The sequence below is a fragment of the Synchiropus splendidus genome, chromosome 10, assembly GCF_027744825.2.
Source record: "Synchiropus splendidus isolate RoL2022-P1 chromosome 10, RoL_Sspl_1.0, whole genome shotgun sequence".
Lineage (NCBI taxonomy): Eukaryota > Metazoa > Chordata > Actinopteri > Syngnathiformes > Callionymidae > Synchiropus > Synchiropus splendidus.
Window position 1 is genome coordinate 21,788,873 of NC_071343.1, and position 14,766 is coordinate 21,803,638.

At 41.3% G+C, this 14,766-nt stretch overlaps 1 protein-coding gene across 3 annotated transcripts in view; it reads left to right on the plus strand.

Moving 5' to 3' along the window:
- pth2ra (parathyroid hormone 2 receptor a) overlaps window positions 1-11,103 on the plus strand; it is a 34,857-nt gene extending 23,754 nt beyond the window's left edge. For all 3 annotated transcript variants that reach the window (XM_053877779.1, XM_053877778.1, XM_053877777.1), the window contains 6 exons: window positions 2,790-2,850; window positions 4,549-4,615; window positions 6,174-6,268; window positions 7,772-7,910; window positions 9,019-9,060; window positions 10,293-11,103. In XM_053877779.1, coding sequence (XP_053733754.1) covers window positions 2,790-2,850; window positions 4,549-4,615; window positions 6,174-6,268; window positions 7,772-7,910; window positions 9,019-9,060; window positions 10,293-10,679 — 791 coding nt within the window. In that variant the 3' untranslated portion in view covers window positions 10,680-11,103. The remainder of the gene's footprint in view (window positions 1-2,789; window positions 2,851-4,548; window positions 4,616-6,173; window positions 6,269-7,771; window positions 7,911-9,018; window positions 9,061-10,292) is intronic.
- The last annotated feature ends 3,663 nt before the right edge of the window (window positions 11,104-14,766 follow it).

The window sequence follows — 14,766 nt, forward strand, 5'->3', positions numbered from 1 at the left end:
GACGAGGACTTGACAAAACTTGACTCCCAGATGTGACAGAAGACAAAAATGCTGAAACACTGGAACAGAGGGGCAGATAAAGAGGACACAAAGCAAGAAACACCGGGTTTCACCGGACAAAGACGAGGCAGAGGTGCACGAAGGAAGACCAGACAAACCTCACCATACGAAAACGTTGAACAAAACGTAACTGACACTGACACCATCAGTTAAGGTTTTCATCTTCCTAACTCTGCAGATGACCCTTTAACCATGGGTTACCATTCATGGTCTCCTTTTAGAATTTAACTACACCAATGTGTTACACAGGGTCACTTAAACAAACATCAGGTAATAGTGATAGAGAAAAAAAATCAATTTCATATCAAGCATTTCCCTGTGCAATTAGTCTAGAAAAGATATTTTTCTCAGTAAGTCAATAATGTGCAGGCAGAGGTGAAAAAATTGGAAATCCCAGACCGGCTTTGTTTATCTTTCTCCAGCTGACATTCATCCTGTAAAGAAGGTGCTGCCAACTGTGAGGATCAATGCGTAACTTCTAAAGAGAAATCCAACACCCAGGAATAAATAAACTGCCTTCAAAATTTTTACCTTGAATCAAAACCAAGCATCTTTGGGCACCAGAAAGAAAAATGTAGTGTCGTAGCAGATGGCGCTCTGAGCCATAAATTCCATTTTTAAATGAGGTCCGATACTGAGCAAATTTAAACAAACTCAAATTACTATTATTAGAAAATCAGCTTGTCCCGCTGGGTTGTCAGCCGTCATCCTCTCCTCTCACTCTCCTATCTCAAATTGCAAAAAGCAAAACTCAAGAAAAGCTCAGGTTAAATTCAATGTGAAATGCGGCAGGAGAGCAATACAGTATATCAATGACACGTAAAGAAGAAAAAGTCGAAGGATCGTGACGAACAAACTGGACCCATGTGCCAATGCTCTTCACCTAGAAACCTTGGTCTGCTATTCAGGCTATTCTGCACATCTTTGTTACGTCCATGACCCGGAGTCCTTGGCTTTTCTCCAAAAATATTGTAAAACCAATGCTTTTCTATGTGAGTGTGGTAGTTAATAACAGCATGCTTGTAATGTGGTCAAGGTTGAACAGACAAACTTTAACAGCTGGCAATGCTGAAAGACAGCTTTGCATTTTGACCTAAACAATGCACAGTTTTTCCACTCTCGCTCTGTCACCTCCCTATACTGTACTGTAGCTGACGGCCACAGCGCTGGGCTATTATGGTCCGCCTTAGTCGTGATTTAAAACACTCGCCTCAGTTGCTGATCAGTTTCTGACGGCGCTTCCGCTCGGCCAGAAGCACGGTTGGAGCATTCCATTTCCAAGAAAAGCAGCATCAGCCATTTAGGAGTGGTTTGTTGCTGCAGACTTGCGGCAGAAGCAGGTGATTCCCTCCCGCTGCTACTTGGGCCAGTTTCTAGGAATTGTTTGCGCTACATGATTTAATCTTCTGCCCTACTTGGTAGAATGTTTCTGAAAAAAATAACATTTAAATTGAATATTGACTTATATTCTTGCATTAGCAATAATAATGATGAAATATTGTTATTTTTCCCTTGAGTTCTTTTTCATTGAAGACAATTGGGTTTTGTTGTGGACATGGGGACGTGAATCTGGGGATTGTCATTTGTTGCATTTGTTGTTGTATTGAGTTATTGTACGACGGCTTGGCCAGAGTGTCCACAATTAATATTTATTTTATCACATCTGTATGGGACTGAGTTCTTCATTTTTAGGAATTGACACAGTGTGGTCATTGGATTCTATGCTCTCTCCTTAGTCGTCATATTTCAAAACCTCCAATGACCCATTGACTTGTTGATGTTCCTTTAAGCTTGTGTACCGCCTCAGCCTCTTTCCCATAAAAGGGAGGTGATTTGTGACAAGTGTTATGAAACCTTTCCAGAGAAACATATGACAGATGACTGGATGAGGTGACAAAGAGCGCTTCACCCGAGAGAGAGAGAAAGGAATGAAGAAAAACTGCAGAAGCACACTGGCGCTAAGACATGCAATGCCTAAGAGATAGCGGCACTGACCGTGGGTAACATGTTTGGAAGTGAGAATGGTTTCCCTGAAATGCTGTGGAGCGTGTACTCAGGAAGGATGATTCGAAGAACAAAATGGATCCTGCAAATCATTCTGTTTGTATAATCTGCCCCTGGCTTCTGGCCAGTGACAGCAGAGTGAGTGTGCGTGGCTGAGGAAAGTGCGATTTCAGCTCCTGCACAACATAATGTATAATGTAATGTATGGATGGGGCTCATGCACATTTTCCAAATATATATATATGTATTTTTACTATTTGGTGTTTTGTCCAAAAAACGTACTATGTTCCACAGAGGTCCACAAGCTTAAATCACCAGGAGTGGTCCTCTTCAAAGAACTCAAGTGAGAGTGAAAATCTGATATTTTAGAATCTAAAATATTGTGTTAATATACAGCATATTGCAATTGCTCTTAGATTTTGACACTAAAGTGCAGCATAGTCTGATCAAAGGAGCAAACATTTGGCAATCTCACGGAAATGGTTTGCACATTTCCTTTTCCACTTATCAAAGTAATTTTGTTCTGTTGTGTGTTGTCGTTGCCTGCCATGACAACACACGCTGCTGATGTATGCCAATCATTTGCTCATTAGTTTGTCAGAATGCGAAAAACACATTCACATTCATCACAGTTGAACATAATTTGTTTCTCCCAACATCAGACAACCAGAGAAATGTCTACTGATACGTGCTTCCAATTGATTCTGTTTCATCTGCTGTCATAGGAATCCCAGCGCTGTTTGTTGCAGTGTGGGGGATCTTCAGGATGATGCTGGCGGATGCGAGGTCAGTCGACTAGTCAGTCAGCCTGTTTGCATTTTACACCAAAAAGACTATTAGTGAAATGTGGGTTTTTGAAAGTCATTTATTTCGATGCCCTTTCGATAGACTCCCCAGCATTGTGACTGAAGCGACTGCTGCTTGAGACCACAACCACTGGTGACACTGTTGAAAAGCAATGAAAGCAATGTAATGACATCAAAGTTATACTGACAGTCAAAGTGGATAAAACTTTTAATCGTACAGTTTTAGCATCATATTGGGTCTCCAGGATTGAAGGTTTGATGGGAGGTTTCACAGCCTCTTAATGTTGAGATATGCACTGAAGATTGTGGGGAGTATGTACTGTGTCATACTGTACGTGCTCTGGCCTCCCGTGGGCCCTGTAAACTGCTGGTGGGCTCACATGCACGGTCAGCAAGTGTGTTCTGCTCTGGCTCCGATTTAGAAATACCTTCCTTTTATGTGGGCATATGGTGTTATGTCTATGATCTTGGCCTAATGGGCAAACTCTCCCTCATTAAAAGGCCATATTGATTTTGCAATCCCTGCTACCATCACGCAGCTGGCCTTTTAAGCAGCCTCACACCATGTGTGAACCCAAACCCCTTTCATTCCCGCTGCCTTTGGGTGCTTTATCGCCATTTGCATCTGAGGTTGTCATGGTGTTGCTGTCCTTTATGATACATTGCATTATTCTGGATTTGCTCAGAGGACCTAGTTCTGTCTGCCACTTTGTGTATAGAGGCCTGTCTGTGCACCTGTCTAGAAAAGGGTTCAACTTTCATTTGGGCAGTCTTGGAAGGGTTGTTGTCAGCTTTAGTATGTTTAACACAGCATGTATTCAGTCTAGTGTTCTCATATGATGTACGATCAAACAATATCTGTTCAGAAAAGATGCACTTTAAACTTCATTTTGTTTGTTTATTCTCTTTTTTTCAGATCTAAACTAAATTTGAGTTTGGCTTTTTACAGCTAGATAGCTATCATGACATACCATGCACCCACTCATTTGTCTTAGATGTGTTCAATATGCTGATAAGATGTTTTTATATGGTCATGTTCACACACTTGCATTTGCTCATAGAAGTTCACACATGGTGTTATTGATGTTGAGTGTTGGTAGGAACACAGATTTTTATCTGTTGATTTCATATCTGAACTTGTATCAAGGATATCTGTTGTCATTCTTGTCTGCAAGAGGAGTGAAGTTCTGAAATTTGTTTCTGACAGTTTATGAGACTGTCTTTGCAACTGTACATTTAAAATCTGAACACAGAATATTTTTTGTCTGGAGAAGATCGAGGATGGCATGAAATTCTGCTGCATAGGAAAGACTGCACCTTGAGATGCATGTTGCCATGTACTGTCAACCTTCCACTATTCAGGAGTTACTGTATGCATGGGCACAGTGAGGGCCAGTGACGGTGACCTCTCATTCAGCTCACTGCATCTTCACTTCTCCCTCTCCATGTCATTGTTGGATATACCGGCTTCTTTTGATCAACCAACCTTACATTAGCTCCACTGAAGCCTTGAAACCAAAGTGTGCATTCTTTTTTATTGTTTGTGTCCAGAATAGTGTTAGGTCTGCCAAGGCAGTTTGGAAGTAGCAAAAGGATGAAGCAATTACATTCAAGTGAACTCAGCAGTTGGAATTCTGTTTTTTTTTTAAACCCTAAAACCTACTTGTCTCTTCTGCAGGTGCTGGGAGCTCAGTGCTGGGAACATCAAGTGGATCTACCAGGTTCCCATTCTGACCGCCATTGGGGTGAGAGCGTATTTTCATCACCCCGAAACGTGTTTTTCAACCGGTGCGCACGCGACACACTCGTGCGCCATGTGAGACTGTCAGGTGTGCTGTGGGAAATGATCCAGTTTCACATCCTTGGTCCTGAGATGGTGATGGGCGATATGATGACTTTAAATCATGAACAATGAGACCGTGTTGACCGTGCCATCACTCGCAGCAGTGCTGCACATGTTGTGCAGTGCATCTCTTCCTACACTCTCTCTCAGAGAGGAAGCTGGTCAAATGCACAACATCAAGTTGTTTGTAAACCCGATGTTACTATACTGTAACTTGACCACACACCTTCATGACAGAAAGGTGGAGTGTTCCTTGTTGGCCCTGCGACGCCAAAGACTGTCTGCATTGCAGAGATAACAGCTAACGTCATGTCTCACTTCAAAACTTTATTGACATTTGTAGACTATCAAAATTGTCTTTGCTGTTTAAATGTTGGTCAAAAAGTAAATGTAGAACCAGACAAATGAGCTCCAAAATGTGAAGACAGAAAAAAGTTATGGTTGTCGTGAAGCAAGCCAAGGTAAAAAAAAGGTAAAATATTAGTCTGGAAATTCTCCATGTCAGAATAATATCATGCAAAAGAGGTAAATCAGGAACTGTACCCCAGGCCTAACACAGTCCAGCCAGATAAAGACGGCCATGTTGTTCGCTAGTAATCTGGTAGAAAACTGTCAGGATATCTTCTTTCTAGAAGAAGTTGAACGTACCTAAACAGCACTTGTTCCCCTTACAACAACGTCTGTGACTTAAGTTTGCCTTTTTCATTTTGACCGTTTGAATAAGATATTTACTGTTTAGTTCACTCCAATCACGTGAAAATGACTGTGTAGAAGAAAGCAACAGTCCACATATTGGCTATAATCTGATCGTTGGTCTAAATTGTCAGATTTTTAGGACTAACACTGACCAGAAACTTGCAAGTCAGACTCAAAATCACGTGCGATTTTAATAAAATTATATGTCATATAAAATAACTACATACATTGTGATATGGAGACATTTTAAAGTGAATACATTACATTTAGTAGAGTGTAGCTATAATTTTTTCAGAAATAAAAAAAAAAAAAAAGATTTCCTTACAGGATCTTTGACTAAGCACAATATGGCTTCGGTTCCTTCGGTGTGCCTCGGGATATTTTCAATGGACGAAGTGTGCCAACATGAAAAAGGTTGAAAAACTGACTTAGATGATGTGTCAATTAACTTTTACTTCCTCATTCCTATTGATGTTTTGGTTCGTGAAATGGCGCGCAGCTTAGTGGACCTTATATGATCAAAAACAATGGATGGTACTAGGATGAGGATATGTCAATCAAAAGCTCTCACATCGGTAGGTAAGTAAATAGGAAGCCGAATATGTTGACTGGAACACTGACGGCTGGCTTCAGCGTCACTCTGGTATGCTTCAGAATGGTGACTCTGTGATGCTGTAGAAGTGAGAACATGTTGGTTTTCTTCTCCATAAAAGAAATAAGCTCTATTAATTATACTTGTCCACTCATGTATTTATTCATTGCAGTTGAACTTCATCCTGTTTGTGAACATTGTTAGAGTGCTGGCGACCAAAATTCGTGAAACGAATGCTGGAAGATATGACACCAGGAAACAGTACAGGTGTGTGATGAGATTTACCTTTGGGTTTAACATTGTGTCTAAATGCTTCATTGCCTTCAGGTAAATGAACTCAGATGTTTTTATTTTTATTTTTTAATTTTATCATAGATTCATGTCATTTACAAAATTCTGTGCCTCCTTTATCACATGTTTGTCTGTCATTGTTTGTATACGCCATATGTGAAAGGAGCTTCTTCTTAGTATTCGTTCCTGCCCTCTATCTATGTCTACTCTTTCGTATTGTGTATGCAGCGTGACAATTTGTTTTTTCAACTGTGCTGACTGTGCCCATGGGAGTCTTAAAGCACAAATACATTGTTTTCACATTTCCTGAGATGACAAGTATGAACCGTCAACAAATCCCGGACTCAGACTCTCCAGCTCTCTGTGAAACTCCACCTTGGACTCTGTAGCCTTCACTGGGCGAGCCGCCCGGGGCGTGTTCTGAGACTGGCATCACAGCCCCAACTGCAACACTTTACGGCAGAATGGCAGAGCTACCTCGGCAGTGATCTGAGTTGAGCAGAAGAAAGTTCGTAGTGAGGAGTTATGCCGACATAGCAAGATCAAGAGTTAATGTAGGAGATGCATTTTACAGCCTGGTGAGAAATGACAGCTATGAAAAGTTTTTCATATGATCCTGAAGTGGCAATGTCTTCTCGACTTGTAACTCACTCTTTGTGCTTCCTGCGGGGTTCTGGGTGTGTTATCAAATACTTATTTTTGAGACAATAACAAACGTGTTGTTCATTTTATTGCAAAACAGATTAGCTCGACACAAACTGCGAGAGGCTAAGGTTCGTGGCTAATGTCCGCTGGCATTTATCAGACAGAAAAAACAGTCGATTCACTGTCATTAGCAATGTTTATGGTCTATCTAGTTGGATCCATCACTCTTGCAGCTGCTTCCGCCTCTCGCTGGATCCTGCCTCTCCTCACTGGCTGCATGATGGAGTTCCATCTCTGGTGTTGAATGATAGATGCTTCTAGAAGTTGCCTTTGCAAGTATAAGCTGGACAGTGTTGTGTATATTGCCATCTGTGATTACATTTTTTGCTGTTTCGCCATGGTCTTTCCTCATAAACAAACATGGGATGGGGGGGCGGGACCCGAAACCCAGCTTTACGACAGCTTGCAATTACACTCATTTACCAGCGAAGCCGCCAAAAGCAAATGTTTGTAAAACTACCTAATGCTGCTTTAACTAAATGCAGTGATACAAATCTAAGCTGCTGTAGCTAACGGCACACAGATTGTTAATGTTTTGTAAACGCTTAGGGTTAGAATCGATGCCAGCAAACACACATTGCTTCATGATATGCTGATTAACAACTCTTTTGATCTGGTTAGTAAAACCAAAAAAAAAAACAGAGGAAATTCTTAAATAGAATAGAGATATAGGTTTTTATTTTTACAGGTACTCAACTTAATTGGTATTCTTGTTTCCTACTTCATGAACAGTCAAAACTCTCAGACCTTTGACGGCTTTCTTTTTTTTCACAGGAAACTGGCCAAGTCCACCCTGGTGCTGGTTCTGGTGTTCGGCATCCACTACATCATCTTTGTGGGTCTGCCGCATACATCTGTGGGCTCCAGCTGGGAGGTCCGCATGTACTGTGAGCTGTTCTTAAACTCTTTCCAGGTACTACTATTAGATTTGTGATACATTTGAACATGTTGTTGATGAAATTAAGACACCGGAAAACACCTGCAGGGTCTGATGATGGGATATCTGTGGGGACGATGGTTTCCTCCCGACCAATCAAAGCAGAGAAGCCGAGGATGGGAGAACAAGACTTCACCTCCCAGGAAACAAAACATTTTCAATGGGTGCTTTTTAAAATCACTGAGAGTTTCATACAAACAGACAAACAGTGACGTGTTCAATAAGGGTCCAGTGTCATTCACACTTCTGCTGAGTGCTGGTGACGTTGTAAACACACATCACAGTCGACAGTTTTTCTCTCTGACATGACACTTTTGAGCTCTATTGCTATCTGGGTAGATTTATGTCCAAAAATACATGTGATGATTGAATGATTGAATGGAAACCCTAAATTCTAAAAATTGTGCTATGATATTCTATATAAACACATTTAATTTAGGTTACATAACCAATCGCACGTTGGATTAGATCACATTAGATATCCACAGTGGGGATATTCCACACATGAAACAACCTGATACAACATAATAAAACGTGAGGCTGAAGTTAACTGTGACAAAAGACCTTCATAAACTTCACATTGCTTTAATAGTGAAAATGGCTGAGAGGATCTCAATTCCAGTGCAAGAAAGACTCTTACCTTTCATTCCCTGCTTCACAGATGAGTGACATTATACTTTGAGATCATATTTTCAATTTTGGCTGCTGGGATTGACACTGCTGATGCTTTTACCCAGTGAACTGCTGCTCCTTCCATATCTGTGTAATGTGAGCCCAGCACCAGCCGTGAGGCTCCACTCATTAATTGTAATGAACTCTTGTTGTGTGTCTGAAGCTTTAGTACTTAACTGCGGTTGTGCTTCAAAGGGTGCACACAACAGGAGCAGAAAACAACGAAATGTAGATTTGTGCAGGTTGATAGGTTGATGTACTTCAAGAGGTAGAGGTAGGAGATTTGGTGAAATGAAAGTTCACATCGAAACTGTTTCTGAAAAGTGCTTTGGGTGTCTAGCAAAGCGTTGTATAATAGAAAGCTATTACACAGGTTTTGTGTCTGATAACTCTGATGTCTTTCTCATTTCAGGGCTTCTTTGTGTCCATCGTATACTGCTTCTGTAACGGTGAGGTAAGTGAACTACTTTGTACAAACAGTATAACATCTTTTTCCACAGTAGTTAGCAAATATATATGAGAGGAGACAAAATATCACAGCACTTAACAGAGTCCAAGACTAAAAAAAAGGCAGGATACATGGGTACAGGAAGCTAGAGCTTCTGTTATTCATCTATTTTAGACAAGTTTTTTTCCTTCCTGGGTGACGGAGGGGTGATTCCAAGCCTTTTGGTGCAAAGGGGAGTGACATTCTAGGACCAGTTAATTTTGAGGTGGAATCCCCTGGGTCAGATGAGGTTTGACAGCCACTTAGTGTTGGAAGATAAGCCAGAGATGCTTCTGCAGTGTTGATCAAACACAATGCTCTCAGTTGTAGGGATTTGTAAATGATTTCTCAGCACGATGTAGAACGGACTCCAGAACAATAGAAAAGTCTCTTTTGTGCTCTGATCGTGGGAATGTGTGCAACAGAAGTTAGCAACGGCATGAGACAATCACAAGTTCACATAAGTTAATGGGACAATTCAGAGCAATAGTGATGAAAAGGTGCTGTCCTGATACCAGACCACGTACAAGTTTTTGAGTACTAATGGGAATTTCATGAGCAATGTTTATGCTGTTAATAAGAGCTAAGATACTGCTACTGCTGACTGGTTTACATATACAGTGTTACCTCGTTCGTGGAGGAGTTGAAGCACCATCATGAAAGGATGTAGCAGCACCATAAAGTAAACCTGGATACTATAACATTCTTATTTTGCTTTGCTACACATTCAAATTGTTTCAGGTGGGAATGATGCATCCTTGTATCTTACCGGCTTGTTCAATGCATCAAAATGCCCTGAAAAACAACTCCCAGAGAAACGTCAAATATCAATTTGTGTTGTGTGTTCTAACTATCATCAGGACAGGAACAGGAGACCTGTGAAAAAGGCTTAAAATCACCAACAGATACCGTATATTTACAGGATGAATGTTATTCATCATGTGAAAGGCATTTTATGTGAATATTTTCATGCACGACAAGAAGACAAATGTCGCCAAGGTGGGAATTGTGTACGGAATGAAAATGAAATGACTGACAGTGTTTGTGACCTTTGTCAATCTGGGACAGGCCTCTACACAGGGGGTGACCGGCTTGTGTAAAGGACCATAAACACAGATTTTATCCGTTTACATGTGGATGACAAATCTAACAAAGTTATTGGTTGCTCTGTAACATAGAAACTGCTTCTCTTTCTGCAGGTCCAGTCTGAGATAAAGAAGACTTGGACTCGCTGGAATTTAACCTATGGTTGGCAGGGTCCTGTAATGTGTGGCCGTTATAGATACGGTTCCGTGGTTGTCACCCTCAACCACAACAATAGCAGCAGTCACTCCAACTTGCCAGGCGTGGGACCCTCCATGCGCTCCACAAGTGTGGTTTCCAGTCGTGCTTCACAGAGCACCGGCCCTCCAATGATCAGCATGCATGCCGCACTCCCAGGATTCGTGATCAGTCACTCCGACCCTTCCCTGCCAGAGGAGCTTGAGGACAGCGGTCCCAAGCAGGTGGATGATATCTCACTGAAGGAGAATCTTCCTGCTCTGAGAAGGAGTGCAGCTGCAGAGGAAGAGGATGAAACACAGTAGCAGCGCAGTACCAACTGATGAATGGTAACTCTAACCATGCGGACTAGTGCTGATCCCTGTTTCACTATGACTTTGAAGAACGCAGTGGGAATAAAATGCCCCTTGAAAACAGCAGGAAGAGATCTTATATATGTGAAATGATTTCTCTACATTTATAGGTATGTGTGTGAGTAATGCATGGTTGGGCTCGGATGAGCATGAAAAAAAAGAGAGAAAACAGAGATTGGAAGAGGAAGGATTTCAGTATCTTATGCTTTTTCTTGATGTTCGTCTGAGGGCAGTTATCATGTTTAAATTAAGGACAAATTACCAGGATTTTCTTAACTTGATGCAAGGTCTGGACACCTGGCGTTTCTTGTGCTGCTCAGGCCCAGAAGTGCAAATCATTTAGCATGTGGATGAAGATGAAGATGATGGTGAAAGTCTAATTGTAGCTTGTCATGTGTAAAGAAGATGATAATAAAGTCATTTCTTGTGCTCTGATCTGTGTCATCCCTGCAAATTATTCCTTGGTGAGGATTTGAAAACACCCTAGTCTTCACAGAGCGGCTCTTTTGCCTTCATACTGTCTTCTATGGTCTTGATCAGCAAGCCCTATTGTCTAGCTGATATGGGAGTGTGAACTCAACTGTGGCTGACAGTCTCAGTCTTTGTTATCAGAGGTAAAACATTTTGTTCCTCAAGATTTTATCAGAGGTAAAACATTTTGTTCCTCAAGAGTTTATCGGCCATGAGCATTTTTCTGCCACGATTTTCATCATGAATTCTAAATTACAGAAGGATGAGTACACTACTTGTTGAGAAAAGAGAAGAAACATTGTCGACATTTTTTTTCTTAGCCTGCTAGTCGTACGAATAAATCCAAATTGTCTACTAGTAGACAGATAGAATAATGCCTCACTTGTCTCAAAAAAAACTATCTCATGTTTACCAGTAGTTCTGGTACATCACAAGAAAAAATTCACTCGTAGTACAGTTGTTGACAGTTTTTGGTTTACTAGTACTTCCAGTAAAACTGACCCCTGCACGAGTAGCACTAGTAGATCTAATGCAAATGTAGGGACGGGGATATTGCCAAATCCCACTCTCTGGTGAAAATATTTTCAATAACCAATAGGAGGCCAGAATCCCTCGCCCATTTATTAGCTTATAAGGGTTACTAGTGGCACAAGTGTGAGTTTTTTAGTTCAGTAGTAGAACAAGTACAATTTTTTTAGTTCACCAGTGGCACTAGTATAAATGCTAAATGCGTCTACTAGTCCTATTAGAGAACATTGTTTAGCTCTACTGGTAGTACATGAGACACTTATTGTTTTACTAGTAAAGAATCAAGGGTTAGGGTTAGTCAAACAACATAAGTCAAACAAAATTGAGAATGCAGGTCAACTAGAAGTTGACAAGTGCTGGGTAAAAACAAAACCACATCTGCTGTCCACATGGAGCATAAAAATAATGGATTGATCGGCGACATTGGTGTTTACAGATGTGTTGAACGAGTGACGGTTGATCTTTGATGAGAGTCAGCTGCTTCATCGACACCACAGGGAGTACTCAGCTTTCAGTTTCATAAGTTCTTGTTTGGTAATGATTCGAGAAAATAAATGTTCACATGAAAAATTACGTTTGGTGATTGATTGCTTCCAGCTGTTTTCAGTGACGGTTGAACTTAATGGAATAGCATCAAAACAGTTGCAGTTGCAAGTTGCAATTGACATCCTTGACATTTGAACCAGCGACCTAAGGACATTTAGCTACTTCTACAGTCCTACAGGACAAAAACTTCTTGTATGGGAGAGGACTGTGCCAAATCATTTTGTTTCTCTTCTGTAAACAGTGAATGGGACACGGCTTTACCCTAAACCCAGCCAAACCCGAGTCCTAACATGTATCCGCTCAACAGAGAGTCAGGTGTTATCTTTTGTTTTCTGGTGTCTCATAGACGAAGGCTGCCTTGAACTGAATTAGAGTTGTGGCTGGGATTAGAACTGAAATTGGGATTTAGTTTTTATAGTTGGGTTTGTAATAAGGTTGGGGACGGGGTCAGGATTCACATTTGCGACACAGTTCTGACATAAAGATCAAAAGTAAAAAATTGCTTTTAAAACTTGCAGGGCAGCATTTCTTCTTCAGTCGTTGTTTTCAGGCAATGGCTCCCTTACACCTACATCTTCGTGTTGTGAGGCAACAAATTTCTCCTTATATGAGCTTCTTGCCAGGAAGTGACGCCAACTGTTTCATCACCTTTGAGATAATGGTTTCCCCCCGGCAAAACATAGTATTTATGCAGGCCTCATTGAAGCCAATGATTATTATTCTAGCTTTGGGTGCCAGAGGTTCTGGATTCAAATCATGGATGAGCCCTTGGAGGTCTTGTTAGTGTAAGTGTCATGGTTTCGGAGGAATGGACCCAAGTGCAGGAAGTGCTGGCCGACAGAAAGCAGGGAGACGAGATGAAATTACAAAAATTTAACTGATGAATAAACAATAAGTAGACAGACAAATAACTATAACTAAAGGCGCCGGAACCAGAACGCGGACCGGGAACAACACGCAGGGACTGGGGAAGAATCTGAAAACACAGGAGAGGCGAATTAAAATTCAAAGGCTAAATCTGGGAGTTGAGCTCACGAGGTGGCAATAAAGAGAAAGCGCTCGGTGGTGGAGAAACACACACACACACACACACACACACACACAAAGAATAAACTGAGTGAAACTGAATAGGAATTCAAGCACACAGGGAAATCTAGAAAAGGTCAGGGAGGAAATTGAGAGCATGGAAGTCTTTTCGGAGTTTGCCTTAACAGAGCGAGAAGCAACCATCTGGCAACTGGAGCTGACGTTGATGGGTCGATATCTATGGAAGGATTGATGAGGGAACGAACGCCAGCTGTGTTGCCCGTGAAGCTGGAGAGAGCAGGAAACGAGGACAACCGCCGGTAACAAAATAACAGCACGAGACAGAAACACGGAAAAAATACAAAAAGGAACGGGCAATTAAAGTGCGGACGTGACAGTAAGTAGTCAAACTGATGTTGCTAACACTTTGTTTTAAGTGCAAGTATTTTGTACTCATGAAGCAACAATGCAATAAAAATCAGACGCAAATAGGGAAAAAATAATGAAGATTTGGGAAATGAATAAGAAAAAGAAAAAATGACTTCATAATTCTCCTAAAAGGGAGAGTGCTGGAAAATTGAGTTTCCTTTATACAACTCTGGACGTCCAATAAATGTTGCTTCTGACGCCAGGTTCGAACTTAAGTGTCAAAATACAGAGAGTTTACATAGAGAAGGTTATGATTGGAAGGAGTGCTACATGGATCACATGGTGGGTAAGAATTGTACAGCTGTACTCCTTGATCCTGATTTGAACCAGTGACCTTAGGATAGCCACGCTCTCGGCCTCTACATTCCTCCACTCTACCAACTGAACTACTGAAGGAATGAAAAGTTTACCATCTGAGAAGATTGCCAAATCACAAAGGTCTGAAACCCAACATGACCCCCTGCAGGGTCTAACACAAACATCATCAGGTATTGTCACTTTTTTTCTGGTGAGTCATTCAATAGATGGCGTAGTGGAGGAAAGTGGGGTTTGGGTGGTCATGATGCTATGTTTAGAACTGAACAAGATTGAGGCTTAGTATTGGTGTTGTGGTTGGGACTATAACTTAAATTGGGATTGGGGCAGCAGTTGGGGTTGGAATTGGGTGATGATTGTAACTTGAGCCACAATTCTGTCAAAAAGAAAGTAAAAAATGGATTCTTTGGTCTTTTCGTCCAAAGACTCAGCATTTAGCCAGGAGTTGGAGAAGATTAGAGCGTGGCTACTATCTGACGCAAGGCTTCCTTCTGCACCTTCTTCGACAAGGTGCCAACACCGCAAAGTTGTCTGTGTTGACAGGCCAGATCTATTCAACGCATGCCTTCTGCACCAGCCCGGTTTGAACACTGTGTTTAATGAGTTGTACCAAAACCACCACAAAAAGACCCATTTTCCTGTTCAAACATTTTCCGCAAATTTCCGTTTCGATTACGCTGTAAAAATGAAGCCGCTTCTGCCGTCCACATGGATTCACAGGGGT